The 20,433-nt window shown below is 44.0% G+C and overlaps 1 protein-coding gene across 2 annotated transcripts in view; it reads left to right on the top strand.

The window, feature by feature from the left end:
* The window catches only part of VWA1 (von Willebrand factor A domain containing 1), a 285,476-nt gene that overhangs the window by 193,613 nt on the left and 71,430 nt on the right, over positions 1–20,433 (top strand). For both annotated transcript variants that reach the window (XM_069241052.1, XM_069241053.1), the window contains 2 exons: positions 1,081–1,356; positions 2,413–2,691. In XM_069241052.1, coding sequence (XP_069097153.1) covers positions 1,081–1,356; positions 2,413–2,691 — 555 coding nt within the window. The remainder of the gene's footprint in view (positions 1–1,080; positions 1,357–2,412; positions 2,692–20,433) is intronic.

Raw genomic sequence — 20,433 nt, 5'->3', positions numbered from 1 at the left:
TTTTCCGTTGACCATACATTTTGGCGGGTTAACCTAGGAGGAGGGGAATACTGGGTAAATACTGGTACATGTTATGGCCAATTTTACAGGGCAGGCGTGCAATAGATTACAATTATCCTACCTCGAAAATTCTGATAGCTGCAGAAACACATTTTTACAGGGTTTGATATTAATCACATTCCCCTTGGGCCTCTCGTAATGAACCCTAAGCGTTAAGGGAGTTAATTGTCTTCCATTTAAGACAAAACCCACGTTAGTTGCTGAATACCGTATTGAGTTGTATCTCTTTGCTTCTAAAACAACTTTTCTATTTTCTATATCATTTGATCCATATTATTTCAACAATTATGTGTGTGAAAAAGGTACTTTACAATGAAAATAGTGTCTCAGAATGAGAATTTCCCGTACACTTTGCCTTTATTTATTGCGATTAGATTCCATAAAATAAATCGTTTAATGCTGCTGAATTCAGCATACCATATCCTATAAATTAATCTTCCATTACCACATAGTTCTTGTGGCCCTGGCAGTGCTAAATATTTTTACTGATGAGATCCCTTTGTACTTTCAAACTCTAACTAATATTTCTAACATATTATGCCATCACCACATTTTTATTTAACTCTTTAGAATGTTGGTGTAGATCCATACAGGCATTTACAAGTTTCCTATTATAGATATTGCTGTTTTCATAAAAAAATACTTTTCAGTCCTTCAGTACCCCCATATGTGCCCCGTGGTCACTAAGGTATCATAGTTAAGGTGGTTTGTGACAGACACTGAAAAACATCATAAATGAAATGAGCTAAAAACTGCTCAGTGATGTATACTAAAGAGAGAGAGTTGTCTGATGTCATGTGCTGCTACTATCCAGACAGATTTGTGGGTCGTAACAATGCTTTTGTGCATTTGTGTGGAAGGTTTTTGACAACTGATGTGGGGCACCAGGAAACCATAGCTGGCACCACTGTTTGCTTATGTGTTTTTATTTTCCTAAAGGACAGAAGTCAATAAAACTTCTCCAGAATGGAAGACAGTAGCCATAATGTAATCTTAAATTATCTGGTTCCCCTTTTTCAGAGGTGATCTGGACAGGGAATCTGAAAGTACTGGACGTCACCCCCAGCAGTTTCCGACTGACATGGCCGCAGCTGCTGTCCATCAATACTGGATATTATCTGGTGGAATATGCTCCTGTGTCTGATCCTCATCAAAAGGTGATATTGAACGTGACAGGGGACCAGACCGGACTGGTGGTGAGGAACCTGGCACCAGGCATCAGTTACACGGTCACCGTCAAACCGGAATCCAACCAATTCATCCAACCTCAAACTGTGCAGGTCACCACATTGAGAGGTAATCATCTAATACTTCTGTGGTGTCAATTCTGATCAAAGTTATATTATAATGGACATAGATCACAAAAGGAAAACATACACTACCCCAGAAAGAGATTGTTCATAGACTTGTCTGTTGTCAGTCATCCTTAGAAACTTGACAAAGGTTTAATACCCACAGGGAGTTTCAAATACAATTTCAGGTGGCAGGGAATGGCCTAGGTATAGCACTCAATATGCCCTTTTTACAGATTTTGGGGTTTTGGGATCAGGACTGGGACAAGGTAACTTATTTAGGGTCTAAATTTCGAGGATAAACAAACTCCCCTCTACACCGTCCTCTTTCCTTAATTCTTATTCTCTATAGCAACAAGCAAAACAAATTCAGTTTCTTCGATATTAATAATCTATTTCAAACAGTGCTTGTCAAACTCCGTACTAATTATCTATGGAATCTTTGCATTGTGTATAGCTCTCTTTCATTGATGATACATTCATCAGTTTATTTAACCAGTTGAAAATGACTTCCAGTGTTAGAATTGAGTATTTAGTGAGGATACTCATTTGTAGTTTCAAATCATCACTGATAGCTTTAACATGGATATCAAGCCATCAATGCATTTTTATTTCCTGTTTGAATATATTAGTGTAGATCATCATGGCCATTAAGTGATTTCCTTTTACATGTATGACGTCTTTTATTTGATAAACCTTTCAGTCCGTCAATATTTTCCAATGCCTAACGATCTTAAAGCCTATGGTTGTGTGTGTGACACCCACTGAACAGCATCACAAATTTAGTAAGCTAAGAAATGCTCAAGGATGTATACCAAGGAGAGAGGTGTCTGACATCATATGAAGCCTCTGTACAAATAGCTTTGTGCGGTTTAAGTGAATTTGTGCATTGGCGTGGAAGGTATTTGACTACTGATGCATGGCACCAGGAGTCCATCGGATGAACTACTATTTAGTTGATATGTTTATATATCCCAAATGGGCAGAGACAACAGAGCATCTCCAGGAGAGCAGACAGTAGACAAAAAGTAATCTTAAATTTCTGATTCACTTTTTTCAGAGGTGATCTGGATGGAGAATCTGAAAGTATTGGACATCACCCCTAGTAGTTTCCGACTGACATGGCCAAGGCTGTTGTCCATCAATACTGGATATTACGTAGTTGAATATGCACCCATATCTGAGCCTCATCGAAAGGTGAGAATGAATGTGCCCGGGGACCAGACCGGAGTGGTGGTAAAAGACCTGGCACCAGGCATTAGCTACACAGTCACCGTCATCCCGGAGTCCAGGGAGCAGCACATTCAACCTCAAACTGTGCAGGTCACCACCTTGAAAGGTAATCATTCAGTACTTCTGCAGTCTCCAATCAAATCAACATTATATTGTAAAAGAAATGGATCACAAAGGGGGAACACTAACTACCCCAAAAAGATGTTTTTGCCAGTCCTTGTTCAGTTATCTCTTGTGGATTGCAAACCTTCAAAATTAAAATGCCTCTATTTCACAGCAAATATGGATGAAGAGTTGTACTTCTTATGCATTAACAATTGGAGGCTTAGTTCCCACATTGAGAGGTATGACCACTTAAATTCTAGAGGCAGGCTGTGGCGCAGGAGTGGCATTTAGTTGCTACCTTTGGTGTCAAAAACATGTAAACCATAATTTTTATCTTTTTCCTGTCCAACTTTTCCACTTTTCTGACTTCTACCCCTGTTCCTCACTTTTCCACATCTTTCCTTCCTTTCCTTTCTCTTCTGTCTTCCTTCTATTTTCACAGTTCTCGCCTTACTTTTTCTTTCTTCAAAGCAATGTGCAAAACTGATTAGTTTCTTTAATATTAAACATGTGAGAATAGTAATTCCCATGTAGTCCATGGAATCACTGAGATATGTGTAGCTTCCTGACATTGGCAACACTTGAAGTTTAACATCTTGCTGTATTCTGTTGCCACGGATAACTTTCAATGTTGGATTAATAATTGAACTACACTGTAATTGGATTTGTATATTACTTACTATCCCTGGCTAGGCATTGAAGTGTCCAAGAGACCAACATTCCCAACAATAATACCTCCTGGTGGCCTGGCAATGGGTTCGGTATTGGTGGGAGTAAACCAAGCACTACAGTTCCCACAGCTGGATCTATCTTTATTGGTCATAAAGTTCCTAGGCACAACAGTTGCTTATCAGTAGCACTGAGACAAGCCCAACACATAAGTACACAATCTTGTTAAAAAAGTATTGGATAATGGTCAGCTATTTGGAGTTTGAACCTCATTTCAAATTGACACTTTGGCACTTCTGTGTGTGCTGCATTCTGCAGCACACACAGAAGTGCCAATTCGTCATTAGTGATTGTTTATATGCAGGAAGGGACACCTTCCCACACATAAATAATCAAACCCCTCAACACAGGCAGCTTAATTTAACGCCAGCGCAGGGGACAACACATGGGTACGCCATATTCAATTAAATACAGTGCATCCCTGCGTTGTGAAAATGACGTAGCGCGGCACTGCCAATTTTGTTGCAGCATCGTGCTCCATCATTTTCTTTTAAATATGGGCATTAATCTCTTCAGCGGCCAAAGTCGAACATAGGTAACATCTGACATAGTCCTTCAAATGGGTCATTTTTGTAGCACACTACAAACTACCCACTCCAAGGCCTTAGTTAGATAATTCATAAAAGAAGCTTTCAGAGTGTATGGTCTTCCCACTATGCTGATAATGGATGGGAGTGTCATAGCTAAGCTGTAGCCCTGTAATTCACATGAACTAGGACATGTTTGATATACGAAAAAGAGGTTCCACTCTGGAAATAAAAGGAGATCTGACTTAAAACTGTCTTCCAGAAAAGATTTCTGACATAATCAACTTATTTGTTTAGGACTAGTGTGTTTCTTGTTTGACCGGCTTGTACAATATTCAGAAACAGCATTTTCTAATAAACATTTGTCAAAGCCCTTGGCCCAGGTTTCACTAAGGAGTAGGTTGTGGGTTCATGCGATGCAAACCAGAGATTAGTGATGTAACAACAGTATCAGTCAACATTCAAGTACATCACTAAATCACTTCGTACTTCATTGTGTGCAACACAATATAATGCATGCATATTGGGCATTATGGATGAGAACATCACAAACTCCTCTAGACACTCCTAGCTCAAAATAGCATAAATTAATGTCCTACTTAATTGCATGAAAATTTGTGTGTAATGAAATTACGTGCTTTACTACAGCTGACCTCATCAGGCTCTTCCCAGGGCATGCGCTGAAGTAGCATGGGTTTCACTAAGCATACAATTTGCATTCCTTCTAAGTGTGATGCAAGAAATTCTGTCCATCACACCAGAGCAGCTCAGGCTCCACAAACCAGAACCAAATCAGCAAGAATTGCTTGCATGCTATTGCCAATTTCCCACGTGTCATGAATGTCCTTGGCTGCATACTGTTAGAAATGGGGTCTTTGGTTGACAGTCAGGTTACCCCCTGTTCAAGCAAGGACCCTCACTCTAATCAGGGTAAAAGAGAATCACCCTCAGCTAACCCGTTTACCCCCTTGGTAGCTTGGCAGAGCAGTAGGTTTAACTTCAGAGTGCTAGGTGTAAAGTATTTGTACCAACACACACAGTAACTTAATGAAAACAGTACAAAATGACACATCACCAGTTCCGAAAAATAGGAAATATTTATCTAAACAAAACAAGACCAAAACGACAAAAATCCGACATACACAAGTCAAGTTATGAATTTTTAAAGATTAAACTCACAAATAGCGCTGAGAAACACAAAATGCTTCGATGAGGTGTTAACATGGTGTTGTGTGACAGAGTCGTTCCCAACAAGCCGACACCAGCGGCGCCGGACATGGAGTCGCGTAGACCCCCAAGTACAGTATCTTAGGTGAAGTGTGAAAACGAGTCGATGCACGAAGTCGGGGATCGCGGCGTTGGTGCAAAACGTTGAATACGCGCACTTCGAGCAGCGTCAGTCACGACATGGTGCAGCAACTTCCACGGAGTCGCTGACTTCAGCGGGGCTGCAGCGGCATCGGGCCTGCGAAGATCGTCGCGTTCCAGCGCAGATCACGGAGTCGGTTGCAGGCGGCGTCACCGGATTTGGCAGCGGCGTCGGTCCAAAGTTGTCCGAAGTCGATTTCCTTGGATTTCCACCAGCTTTCCTTTCAAGGGCCCAGTGACTGGATAGGGCAACACTTGTCAGAGCAGGAGTCTCTCCAGAGACTCCAGGTGCTGGCAGAGAGAAGTCTTTGCAGTCCCTGAGACTTCAAACAACAGGAGGCAAGCTCTAAATCAAGCCCTTGGAGAGTTCTTCACAAGATGGAAGGCACACAAAGTCCAGTCTTTGCCCTCTTACTCTGGCAGAAGCAGCAACTGCAGGATAGCTCCACAAAGCACAGTCACAGGCAGGGCAGCACTTCTCCTCAGCTCTTCAGCTCCTCTCCAGGCAGAGGTTCCTCTTGTTTCCAGAAGTGTTCTAAAGTCTGTGGTTTTGGGTGCCCTTCTTATACCCAATTTCTCCTTTGAAGTAGGCCTACTTCAAATTAAAGTCTCTTTTGAATGTGAAATCCTGCCCTTCCCAGGCCAGGCCCCAGACACTCACCAGGGGGTCGGAGACAGCATTGTGTGAGGACAGGCACCACCCTTTCAGGTGTAAGTGACCACTCCTCCCCTCCCTCTTAGCACAGATGGCTCATCAGGAAATGCAGACTACACCCCAGCTCCTTTTGTGTCACTGTCTAGTGTGAGGTGCAACCAGCCCAACTGTCAAACTGACCCAGACAGGGAATCCACAAACAGGCAGAGTCACAGAAATGGTATAAGCAAGAAAATGCTCACGTTCTAAAAGTGGCATTTTCAAACGCACAATCTTAAAATCAACTTTACTAAAAGATGTATTTTTGAATTGTGAGCTCAGAGACCCCAAACTCCACATGTCCATCCGCTCCCAAAGGGAATCTACACTTTAATCAGATTCAAAGGTAGCCCCCATGTTAACCTATGAGAGGGACAGGCCTTGCAATAGTGAAAAACGGATTTAGCAATATTTCACTGTCAGGACATTTAAAACACATTACTATATGTCCTACCTTAACCATACACTGCACCCTGCCCTTGGGGCTACCTAGGGCCTACCTTAGGAGTGCCTTACATGTAAGAAAAGGGAAGGTTTAGGCCTGGCAAGTGGGTACACTTGCCAAGTCGAATTTACAGTTAAAACTGCACACACAGACACTGCAATGGCAGGTCTGAGACATGATTACAGAGCTACTTATGTGGGTGGCACAACCAGTGCTGCAGGCCCACTGGTAGCATTTGATTTACTGGCCCTGGCACCTCTAGTGCACTTTACTAGGGACTTACTAGTAAATCAAATATGCCAATCATGGATAAACCAATTACATACAATTTACACAGAGAGCATATGCACTTAAGCACTGATTAACAGTGGTAAAGTGCTCAGAGTTCAAAAGCCAACAGCAACAGGTCAGAAAAAAATAGGAGGTAGGAGGCAAAAAGATTGGGGATGACCTTGCATAAGCAAAAAACTCCAACACATACATATCACAATGGTTCTGTCTACCTATAGCAGATGTATACAGCAACCAGAGTACCATATGCCCAGTAAAAGTACAGGCAATCTGTGCAGCTAAATTCTGCTTCTGCATTGTTGTAGCCAAGTACTCAGGCAGTACATATAACTCATAAGTATACAGGAATTATGCCATAAATCAATAGTTAGAAATTGATGTGAATGGACAAAACTTGTTAGTTGACATGTATGACTTACATGGTCATGAAAAATCATGAGCTTGACAAGACAAATACAAGTTTAGTCTTTTCTCAGTTCTCACAAGAGGTGAGCAGAGTTACCAACTGAGGCACTGACCACAACAGAAGAAGACTACAATGCCCTATGCAGGAGAACACGTGGCATAACTGAATAGTGTTGGCGTACTCAGTACTAGATTCTGATTCCATTACCTGTACCAGTGCAGAATTCTTTACTGTCCCAAGATTGCCTGTGTCATGATTATGTGCTGCACATGGCCTAACCTAGCTGTACTAGTTAAAATGCCTCTCATAGAATAACTACAGAGCCACATGGACTCTTGTAAGGAGAAGACTCACACAGGATCCAGCACTGAAACAGGATAGACGGATAAAGAGATGGAAAAACATTTAGCATTTCTTTACTTACAAGTTGAATGAAAAGAGCGACACTGTGACTGCATGTGTCACTGAGCAGCACCATTTGTTCCACATGGTGCCGCAGATCAGCATGCACATAGTGATGTGACGGCATATAAATAAATATATCGAAGTAAAAGAGGAGGTTAACCCTTATTTACTGCTACATACAGATGACAATGTCATGCATGTGACCACTGTTCATCCATTTGCAAATTTGCTTTCCTCATTCCTCTCACAGACTAAAGTCCTGATTTCACTTTTGGCAGCGAGGGAACTCTGCTACAAAGGCAATAGAGTATTCTGTACACCAAACAGAATTTCCACCCGCCTCATTCAGAGTTGGGCGGAACTGATGTCCATCAAGGTGTCACTATTCTTGACAGATAGTGGTTCATGTTCTTTGAACACACACTCATGGTACTCAATGGCTTCAAGTTTCTTTGGATGCTTAGAGGATCAGCTTGAATATTTGCTAGCCCATTATTTGTGGCCATTTCAGTCTGGGCCTGGCTGTCTATGATCCTACAGTCAAACTAAAGAATTTGGGGCCAGATGTATCAAACATTTTTGCGATCGCAAACGGCCCAATGGCATTTTGGTATGTATCAACTCCAATTTGCAATTCGGTAACTTGAAACCGAATCGCAAATTGGATGTGCGACTACATACCGATTCGGTATTAGGAAGGGGCGTGTGAAGGGCTTCCCTTCCTAATACCGAATCCCAGAGGTATGTATGATTGTTTTGTGACTATGAATGTGGTCGCAAAACAATCACAGTTACCACCAATTTCAAATTGGTAGTAACCCATTCGCAAAGGGGAAGAGATCCCCAAGGGACCACATCTCCTTTGTGAATGCGCACAAAAACATTTTTTAGGAGCAGGCAAGGGTCCCAGGGATCACTGCCTACACTTAAAATTTTTTAAGAAAACCTTTACATTTTCTTTTTTAAACGCATCCCGTTTCCCAGCAGGCCACCGTCCCTGTGATTGTAGCCATTCGCAATGGGTCGCAAATTGCGACCTACCTCATGAATATTAATGAGGTACGACCATTTGCAAGCCCTTTCGAATCACTATATGAAACGCCTGGAGTTTCATACATTCTAATAGCAATTATTTAATTGCAATTAGCAAAAAAACGCAAATTGGTAATCACTATGGAAAGAATGATACATCTGGCCCTTGGTTTTTAGTGTCAATGGCTACCATAACAGGCTTTAATTTGGAGGTGGAATCATATTCCCATAATCCATGCTGTCATTTATTGGCTTGTTTGCATTAGTAATGTAAACAAACAATAACATGATCATGCCTTCATTGCTGTAAGCCATTGATTGGTAAAGGTCATGGCAACAACAGGGGTTTGAGTTGCAGTGCCTGCAGTCATGGTTCAACAAAAACAGAAGGGGAACATTAAACGGTGTTACATCGTGATTATGGGAATACATTATTGGAATTGTTCTGAATTGTAGGATATGTTGAACACAGGCTTGGACATGGTCAACCTAACAATAGTCAGTGGCCCTTTAATTTCATATAGTGTTCGTTATTACATACCGAGCACACAATTGGACATACTACTGGGGCACACTGTTAGTTTGCAGTGCAAGCAAGTGTGACGTGAAACATGCAGTGGGTTTCTTTATCTTCTGTATGGCTCGGTCATGTTCAAGAGGACTCTTCATATTCTGACACATTCCATAACTGTGCAGTACTACACAGCAATGAATTGCACGTGTTGAACACATTACTGCCAGAGTATGTGACATTTTACATGACTTTGGGCACTATCAACAAGGTGAGTGTCATCTCTCCTACACTTTCCCCCATTTCTCTGTGATATGTGTGTCCAGTACAATGGGAATAGTTCCAACATGTGGAAGAGTATGCAAAGGTACATATGGGTGTATGTTGCTTTTTTACCTGTTGTTGTTTGCACTTCTTCAAGAATAGCTATGTCCTGATCTTGAAACCCGCTGACCAATTCCAACTGCTCCTTCTTTGCAATGAGCTGTTAATTGGTGTCTGTTGCCCCACCTGCTGTCTGTGCTACATTCCTGTTTTGGGATTGCCTTTATTTGGTTTGGGGCCTCCTATCATGCCATTATTACTTTATCTCACCCCGATACCTTAGGATGTTGTCCAAGAGGTAGTGTTTATGAAAAGTGTGTTTTTTGATGAGACAAACAGTATGCTTTAGTGTCTGTTAATCTCACTGGTGACGATTTTCAGCCACTTATCTATAGGCTTCATCTTCTTTATGCTCCTTGGGTTCTCCCTCATGTCTTTGTGGTGAATCAATTTTAGTTTCTCCCTGGGAGACGTGTCAGCTTAGCCTCTGGCTTGCGGGCCTGTGTCCCAGTCACCTAGTGACCTTTTACCTATTTAGTATGCTCAGTTTTATTTCATTTTTTTTTCTTCTCAACTTTTATCATTGCTTACATTTCATAAGAAAAGTTTTGATTTTCGCTATCAGTGCCATTCTGAGAAGGTGTCAGTATCAGGGTCATGATCAGTGATGTACGTAGGTATTGCCATCATGTCCCTTAGGGTTAGGAACATCATGCGCACTTGTTAGGGATTGTTTATTCAATTGCCGACACATGTCTGCCACATTATCAGTTGTTTAGAAACATATCTGCATCAGGGATCCTACATGATCTGTATAAATACATCTCACACGGACAAGGTCATTAGAGGGTTTCCTTCTGGATTCCACCTATGCAGCATGTCACATTGCTGCAGAGCTCAGCCTTAGTGTCATCAATGAGTCAGACCTAAAGACCTCATTCCATGGTAACGAGGGTTGGGGGGTGCTTCTCATGGACATGGTACTGCCAGATTAGGTTTATCATACCTAGTTGTCGCTATGGTGGAGATTAGGTTATCTTTGCTAGGAAATTTACATCTCATGTTTATTGTAAGATGGTGGGGGGTTTTATATTCACAACTCTCATCTTCACAATTCTGCTTTTATTCCTAATTAATAGCCTAATCGTTGCAACTCCTATACTTTATCATAGATTGCAGTCTTTTCAATAAATATATTGAAAACTCTCTTGCATCTCCTTCATTTCCTGTGTGTGACTGAGACTTATTGCTAACGAGAGAAAAGGGTAACTTCTATTCCACCACGACTTCACTGACAGGCCTAATGTAGAGTCCAAGCGGAAGGCTGCCAGAAATCACTTTTACTTACAGAGTTTTGGAGAGGTACTACTTGTGAGCCAGGAGAGTTGGGCCGACAGTTGCAAATTGTTGTAGAAGCAACTTAGTCGCCTACGAACATAAGTGCTGTCATCCTTAAATCAGCAGTCTCACTAGGGAGCGAGAGTCCAGCTACGACATGGCACCACCAACAATGGTGTTTTGGCACTAATTTATGCATATCCTGAGTATCTCTGTCTTACACACAGCAGGTAACTTAAGTACCATTATAGGGAGACATCTGTGGTCTTAGGGGCACTTCTCCTCAGCTGAATAGAGAGCACCTAATTCAGGCTGTAGGTTGTTCAAGCTTGAACCCTTAAAAGGACTGTTCCCCATTTGGTGTTTCTTCTCTTTGCCCATTACTTAATATGGCTAACACCATAAGCATTCCAGAAAATGTCAGACATGCATTAACACACCATCTCGTAGCCCATGGCTTAACAGCTTGGGGCGGGGATGTTACATTTATCTCAGAAGCTCATAAAGCTTACCAAACTGAAACATTTTATTGTTGGGGTACCTTTCCTGATGAAGATGATACAACAAATAGATTTCATACATACAAACTAGCAAGCATGCCACAACGGTCCCAGGCTTACCGGTATCTTGAGATGCCGCTATCTAATCAACAATATAAAAATTGGTTCAACGGTACCCTACCACATGTAAAAGAACCTGTGAGATTAGGGGGCATATTTATACTTTTTGATGGAAAACTGCACTAACGCAGTTTTGCACAGGCTTGCTCCATTCTTGAGCGCCAGCTGAACACCATATTTATGGTATGGTGCAAGCCGGCGCAAAGGGTAGGTTAGGGAAAGAAAATGACGTGAGCTGGGCGGGGGTGGCAGTATGGGAGAAGGGGGGTTTGCACCACAAAATGACGTTAGGAGGGTTAGAGTAAAAAAAATGACTTTAACCAGCCTAGCATCATTTTCTGATGCAAAACCATCCATACCACATGACTCCTGTCTTAGAAAAGACAGGAGTCATGCCCACCACCCAAATGGCCAGTACAGGGGACCAGGGGCACCTGGGCATGGCCACTGCACCCAGTACCATGTAGGGGGGGGCATTTCAGAGCCCCAAATGGCACTTTAAAAAATATATATTTACCTGTACTTACCTATACTTACCTGGCATGGTGGTCCCTATCCTCCGCTGCCACTCTGGTGTGGGTGAGGGTGTCCCTGGGGCCTGTGGAGTGCACCTGTGGGCTTATTCCATGGTGTTCCACCACAGGAATAGGCCCACAGGTCCCCTAACGCCTGCCCTGACCCAGGCATTAAATAATGGTGCAAAGTTATTTGACCTCTCCTCCCCCCTCGCATGATTTTAGCACCAATGGAAACATATGGCGCTAAAGGCCATAGAGGCATTTTTTGAACGGGAACGCCTGCCTTGCATTTCATTGACGCAAGGTAGGTTTCCACGTCCAAAAAATGACTTTAACTCCATAACTTTGGCGCTAAATGGATCTAGCGCCAAAGTATAAATATGGAGTTAGTTTTGCACCGAATTTGCATTAAGAAAAGTGAAGCAAATTTGGTGCAAGTATAAATATGCCCCTAGGTCCCTTAATTAATGATATGCCAACGTGGCCCATGTTTGCCACATATACACCACATCCTGGCATAGAGGCAATGCAAATAGCTGATGTATGCATACTTTATAATGAACTAGTAGCACTTTACAGATGATTGGTACAATTTGCCATGCAGATTTCAATACTGCCCCAGCATGGGCTGCACCAGCGGGACACCAATTGGCCGTTACTGGTATTAACTCACAAACAGTGCATTCTATCATGGGCAAGGCACGCACGGAATGTAAGAAAATTCAGTTCTGGATAGCACAGAAAACGAATTAGATGGAAGCAGTGTTTCCCCATACTGGACCCCTAGATAAACATAGAATTCTCACAATGTGCTTGCCATTCAGAATAGTTCAGAATAGTTCCCATAGGGTACAACTGCACCACATGGGGTACAGTCTTTGCTTCAATTTACACTACCATGCATGGTACCCCGACACTTGCCATCTTACCGGAAGTGTTAAAACAAATTCAAAATGAACATGGGGCTGCTCGAGTCCCAGATTTGGGGATGTAACTGATACGCAACTTCGACACAGTCTCCTCAATAATACTCAGTAACATTAAAGGGGAAGTGGTATCGTCGGCTATAAGCCAGCAGCCCCAGGAGATTCCACAGTTGGAACTGGAGCATCAACTACCGAAAATTATTTCTGAAATCTATACTAGTATAGGACGGGATAGTTTGGAAGTTAAGCCGAAGAAGGCTGAAATTCAGAGTGCCACCCCTTAGGACGGTACTAAACAAGCACAACAGGGTTCTAAAAAACACTAGGATATACAAAAACAAAATAAAGACAGACAAAGTCAGAGAGCAGACTCTTTGCATCCGGTGAACTCCAAAAGGACATGAAGTCTCAGAAGTAGAGAAACTTAAAAGACTTCTGACATATATACTAATACACGTCCCTCTTGTTCTTTCCAGGAGACTCCAGATAGACAGAGATGAGAGCGTTGGCAGGTCAGAGCAATGCACTGACTGCGTGAAACAGAAGAAAGACTTACAGCAGTCTTCAAAGAATAAAGAAGGCAAATCCCCACAACAAAAGCCACAATTTAGAAAGAAAAAGATTGCAGCAATTTTGATAAAACATGGCAGCAAACCTGAGAACATTGCTGAGGAACAAGATGTGGGCAGTGACCCTGCTGGACAGGGTGGCAGAACTAAAAATATGTCACCAGAGTCTGAATGATTATATGGATTTGACATCAAATAACAACTTTCTTGGAGTTGGGACTGCAGATAGGCGCGTTCTCCCACCTGACAGGGTTTATGATTTAAATATCCATATTGAAGGAGACATAGAGCGCACTAGTAGCATGATTCTCTGGGAAGAACTTAATTGTGATATCCTATTAGCAGAAAGAAACTGACCTTCTGAGTATGTCTGCAGGCTTCCACAAGGGGAAGATGTCATTTTCCCTTCTGTCTCAGATCTTGCTCCGGAGGTGGTAAAAGAACCCTACACTGTTGACTGGGCTTTGGTGCAGGCACCTGCACTATACCGCAACCACAGAGGGTGGGATAACGATTCCCCTTACCATGTAATACCTATAAGGTCTACACCCAAGCCTCAGCCCCAATATCCTGTTTAACAAGAGGCTAAATCTCCAGTGAGAAAGATCCTCACTCAACTCAAGTACCAGGGAGTAAAAGAAGCCTGCGTCTCCTCAAGGATTAACCCCTTACTCCCAGTTGCAAAACCAGACCATTCATATACAATAGTCTTAGATTATAGCAAAACAAAAGAATGATGGACGGAGTGCTGACTAATGCAAACACTCACCCCCAGTCACAGATCTGGGTTTAATCCATTGTTCTTTTGCTCACCATGCTACCCCAGTTTGGACCCTGCCATATGCAAATCAGTCTTGACCCTGTTCCTCATGGGAATAATCCAGCCCCAACTGCCAAGCCAGGTCTTCCCTGGACCGGAAACAAGCATCCTAGCACCAGTTTGAGGGTATAATTCTTCATCACTCAGGCTGCTTTGAATCCAGTAGAACAGTGAGCAAGGGAACCACGTCTGGGCATACCGTTCCCACTAGGGGCAACTTTAGCCAAACAAGAGGATGATGGACGGAGTGCTGAACAAGGCAAAACACTCCCCCCAGTTACAGATCTGGGTTTAATCTATCGTTCTTTTGCTCACCATGCCACCCCAGTTTGGACCCAACCATATGCAAATCAGTCTTGACCCTGTTTCTAATGGGAACAGTCCAGCCTAAACTGCCAAGCCAGGTCATCCCTGGACCGGAAACAAGCATCCTAGGACTAGTTTCAGGATATCACACTTCATCAGCCAGGTTAGCTTGAATCCAGTGGCACAGTGAGCAAGGAACCCACATCTGGGCATACCCTTCCCACTAACGGCAACTTTAGCAAAACAAAAGGATGATGGACTGAGTGGTGAACAATGCAAGCACTCACCCCCAGTTACAGATCTGGGTTTAATCGATTGTTCTTTTGCTCACCATGCCATACCAGTTTGGACCCAACCATATGTAAATCAGTCTTGACCCTGTTCCTCATGGGAACAGTGCAGCCCGAACTGCCAAGCCAGGCCCTCCCTGCAACAGAAACAAGCATCCTAGGACTGGTTTCAGGGTATCACTCTTCATCAGCCAGGTTAGCTTGAATCCAGTGGCACAGTGAGCAAGGGACCCATGTCTGGGCATACCCTTCCCACTAAGGGCAACTTTAGCTACACGAAAGGATGATGGAGGGTGTGCTGAATAATGCAAACGCTCACCCCCAGTTACAGATCTGGATTTAATCCATTGTTCTTTTTCTCCCAATGCCACCCCAGTTTGGACCAAGCCATAAGCAAATCAGCCTGGACTGTGTTCCTCATGGGAACAGTCCAGGTTCAACTGCCAAGCCAGGTCTTCCCTGCACCGGAAACATGCATCCTAGGACTGGTTTCAGGGTATCACACTTCATCAGCCAAGCTAGCTTGAGTACAGTGGCACATTGAGCAAGGGACCCACGTCTTGGCATACCCTTCGCACAAAGGGTAACTTTAGCAAAACAAAAGGATGATGGATGATGGACGAAGTGCTGAACAATGCAAATACTCACCCCAGTCACAGATCTGGGTTTAATCCATCATTCTTTTGCTCACCGTGCCACCCAGTTTGGACCCAGCCATAGGCAAATCAGACTTGACCCTTTCCTCATGGGAACAGTTCAGCCCGAACTGCGAAACTAAGACACTTGAACAACTACACACGCACACACACAATATTAAGTGCACAGAGCACCGCACTAATTAACAACGTAGTGCGTAAAAAATACAAAACAACCTTGGATATTTCCAACGTTTTTTCTCCCAAAACGTAGCGCATGAAAGTCTGGACCTGAGTGCATTCTCATTTAGCTCACAAAAACATTTTTATCTTTTGCCATAGGGTTATAAGAACAACCCAGGGTTGTGCTCACCCCATGTAACATCGATATTGATCCCAAGGCATTGTGCTATGGGCATCTATCTCACAGATGACAACCCTAACATTCATCTTCCAGGGTCGATCAGATTGTTTTATGATTCACAGCCCAAGGCTACAAATTCAAATTTAAAAAAATAAAAACAGCCTTTGTCAGTCTCCTGTTTCTGTGATACGAGCTATCAAATGAAGGCAAGATCCTGGCCCGCACTGTTTAGAGAAATGAGCTCAGCTTCAACCACCAAATACTACCAAGAAACTGAAAGCAGAACTTACATTCTAGATTAGGCACAACTCATTAAACCACTCTATGATTTAATTTCTCAAGCGGACACTGGACAGTTGAACACACGCACCCTTAGAGGATTGCAGCAAGACATGCTAGAAGCAAAACACATACACACAGGTGAAAACAAAAAAATGTTTGTCATCAGAATAATTGCTGGTGCCATCAGGTTCACCTATGTCACGTTTAATGGGGGTGACATGGTGCCCATAGCATAAAAATCACATTTGTACTCGAACGCAGAACAACGTTTTGAACCCACAGAAAAGATTGTGACTGCTGTACAGATGGCTGTCACTAAGAAGAGGCCACTTGTGCAAGGGAAACGCATTATTGTTGGTACCCCAGGGCCAGCCTTAGAGGCAGTCATCAAAGCAAGTGTCATCAATGCTAAAGCATTGCATTCATGCTGGATTCAGTGGTCAACCTCGCTGACTGCCACTGATGTTTACTACATCTTTGACCCAAAACACAAGAATTTCTCCAGTACGAACACATACTAGCATCCTGCCACTTTTCAGATAGCAAACTGTCATTTACACTGATTGTTCAGCACAACCAGCTAAAGGTACAAAACATCAATACTCAGCCGCTTGCGCAGCTGGGAGCACAGTGATGTGGAAATGTGTATTCCACCTCCAACACACCAACACACAGACCCTGGGGGACTGCACCACTTTGTTGGCTGAGCTTAAAGCTCTTATCTTGCCACTGGAAAATACAGATCCAGAACAGCTCACATTAATTGTGTCTGATACGTACTACTGTGTTCAGTCCTACAATGATTATCTGAATCACTGGCAGTTGAATGCGTTCAGAGACTCAAAAGGGAACACCATAAAACACAGAACTCTGTGGGGCAGGGTGGCTGATGTAAAGGATAAACTACCAGATGCTCATGTGGTACATACACTGTGCCATCAACGTGTTGGAGTACACGTTGTAGGAAGTACTTTGACTGATGAAGCTGCTAAATCCGCAGTAGCTACGGCTTCTGTTGCTGCAGTGACTCATTCTCTTATGAGATTGGATAATGAAATTCTGGCTGCGGTGAAAGCTTTGACTGAGGGCAAGCCTCTTCCAAAAGCATACCCTACAAAATATTCCTACCATATCAGTCCACAGAATGTTGCCTGGCGTGGAGAAGCGAGTGAACCCCAACGAAGACCAGAGATTAGATTTCATCAAGTAAGTGCATGAGGGTGTTGCATCTGCTCATGCTGGTTTGGCAGCCACAATATTGCTCTTACAAAAAGACTTTTGGTGTCTGGGTCTATACAAACAGACTAAGTAATATGTCCTTTGCTGTGACATTTGCCAGCAAATAAAGGGCTCAAACGTCCACCGCAGACATCCCTCTTAGTGTCCAATAGGCCACTAAAATGTGTGTACCTGGACCATTGTGGTCCCTTACAACGTGATGGTGCATACAAATACATTTTAGTCACTGTTGAGTCTTGTTCTAGATTCCTGTGAATATGGCCACAGCGGTCAGCTGACGCTCAAACTGTTATTAAAGACTTTGCTGGTCTTTATCTGTACATACACGTTGCAGCATTCCACTCGACCAGGGCCCCGCTTTTTGCCTCTAGGGCATTCAGGTACACCATAAGGCGATGGTTGGTGAACTCCATTACTCTTCCACATATCATCCTGAGGGTAACAGTGTTGTGGAGAGGAGGAATTGTGACCTAAAGCAGTCCTCAACAGCAAGAGTATTAGGTTCAGGCAGCGGTTTGCTTCATCACCTATATGGGGTCCAGAGAGCACTGAATAATCTGCCAAGTCGGTACCTGGGGGGACGCACTCCTTATGAGGTTCTCTTTGGGATACCTATGAATGTCCCAGATCTAGATGGCCCTGATATGGCGGCGGCAGGCACACCATTTGACATAAATGAATGTCTCACTGTCTTACTGGAGCTTCAACAATTTCGTGAGGATAATTCATCTGCCAGTGCCGCCACTTTAGGAATAAGGGATTTACCAACAACATCCACAGGCTGGATTCCTAAAGTTGGGGATCTGATTCATGAAAAGATAGCTGTGAAGAAGGAGTTTGGCCCATCTTACAGAGCACCGGTTCCAGTTCTGGGAGTACAAGGCACCAGAACTGTTTTCCTACCACCGCTGGCAGGTTCCATAGGGAACAGATTTGTCTCCATTGACAACATCAAATTGCACCATGTGGCAGATCCTCCACAGTAGAACCCAAGTCCCTTGGGTAGTTCCGGGTCCCCTCTCACTACCCAACAGGATATAACGGTTGTACGACGGAATGCCGACTGACAAAACAAAACAACGGGTGCCTAAACAACGAGGTCGGAACACCGACCTCGTTGTTACTACTAATTCCTTTACCACGAATGCCTTAACAACGATATTTCGTTGTAAAGGCATTCCTGGTAAAGTCATTAGTAACAGGCACCCATTGATCCTGCATGCCTCACCCCACCCCCCCAACCCCACCTCAAAACCTAAAACCTCCGACCCCCCACCCCCTCCCCAAAACCAAAAACACCCCATCCCCCCAACCCCACCCCAAAACCTAAAACCCCGACCCCCACCCCCTCCCCAAAACCCAAAACACCCCACCCCCCCAACCCCACCCCAAAACCTAAAACCCCAACCCCCCACCCCCTAACCAAAACCTAAAACGCCCCACCCCCCCAACCCCACCCCAAAACCTAAAACCCCGACCCCCCACCCCCTCCCCAAAACCAAAAACGCCCCACCCCCCAACCCCACCCCAAAACCTAAAACCCCCGACACCCCACCCCCTGCCCAAAACCTAAAACCCCCCACTTACCTGAATCGTCGCCTCATCTGCGTCGTCCTCCTCAGCCGACTCCCTTGTTTGTACCTTAACCATGCATGTTCGTTGTTCAGGACATGCGTGGTTAAGGAACAAAATAACAAAGTCGTGGTTAAAGAAAGCGTTGTTCCGCTTTCGTTAACCAGGACTTTGTTATAAAAAAGTCGGCATAAAGTATGTTTCCCGGATATAACTCTTCAAAGAAGAAGAAACAACACTTCTGAAAACACCAGCATGGAAAACAATGCTAAAAATGCCCCCTCGAGCATGGGGAGGGCGGAGAATGAGCTTCTGCTAACTCCTGTCACTACTTCACCGACAAGAACTGTCAAAGATGTGGCTATCTATTACACCAACGCAACACAAACTGACATCGCCTACTATGAACCTCCACAAAAAGTGGGTCCATCCACCAGCGCTGCACCGGCTCCTGTGTTTGCCAGGACTGCTTCTGGTTGTTTCCTCAATCTTGAAAATATTTCTTCACCTTCATTTACATTTGCAACTGAAACTCTTTCAAAGACTGTAAAAATAGATTAAAAATAACTATCGGATTTATCCATGGTATTATCTGTGGATACTATCGACATTGATTGCCTTTCTGTTATGGATTGGTTTTGTGACTGAATTCTTTAACCTGATAAAAGGTCATTATCTTCCTGAACGCTCTGATGTTGAGCCAGTGGATGGAGCTCTAACACTATGAGGGTCATTCTGACCCACGGGAGCGCATTCTGACCGCGGCGGTTCAGCCGCGGTCAGAAGCGGAAAGTCAGCGGTCTCCCGCCGACTTTCCGCTGCTCGTGTGAATCCTCTATGGCTGCGGAGCGCGCTCCGCAGCCATGAGGATTCCGACCCCCCCTACTGCCATCCTGTTCATGGCCGCCATGAACAGGATGGCGGTAGGGGGGGTCGCGGGGCCCCCGTAAGAGGGCCCCGCAAAGTATTTCAGTGTCTGCCTTGCAGACACTGAAATACGCGACGGGTGCCACTGCACCCGTCGCACCTTCCCACTCCGCCGGCTCGATTACGAGCCGGCATCCTCGTGGGAAGGTCGTTTTCCCCTGGGCTGGCGGGCGGTTTTTCAGCAACCGCCCGCCAGCCCAGGGGAAAACTTGTAATACCCGCCGCGGTCTTTTGACCGCGGCGCGGTATTTCGGAGGGGGGAATTCTGGCGGGCGGCCTCCGCCGCCCGCCAACATTGGAATGACCCCCTATATCTTTCCTCACATAAGGTCCAAAAAGACTTGTCCCTTGTTAACATTTCAGCAGTACCAATTCCTGATGGGATTGTTTGGGATAAAGTGTTATTTCATATACATGGGCCTAATGAGGTTATCCAAATTCCTTATGTGTTTAAGATTTCAATGACTGATGTAATTACACCTGTTGTTGTTTCTGACAACTGGGATGGTTAAACAGTTTATCATATGATTGCTGAGCTGCAGGATTACACAGTATTTGAAAGTGAAGGTGTGTATATGAACACACAAATTATGGGGAAATGTTCT

This window comes from Pleurodeles waltl, chromosome 6, assembly GCF_031143425.1.
Source record: "Pleurodeles waltl isolate 20211129_DDA chromosome 6, aPleWal1.hap1.20221129, whole genome shotgun sequence".
Taxonomy (NCBI): Eukaryota; Metazoa; Chordata; class Amphibia; order Caudata; family Salamandridae; genus Pleurodeles; species Pleurodeles waltl.
Note: the sequence above shows the minus strand (reverse complement) of the source record. Positions and strands in the feature narration are given on the sequence as shown.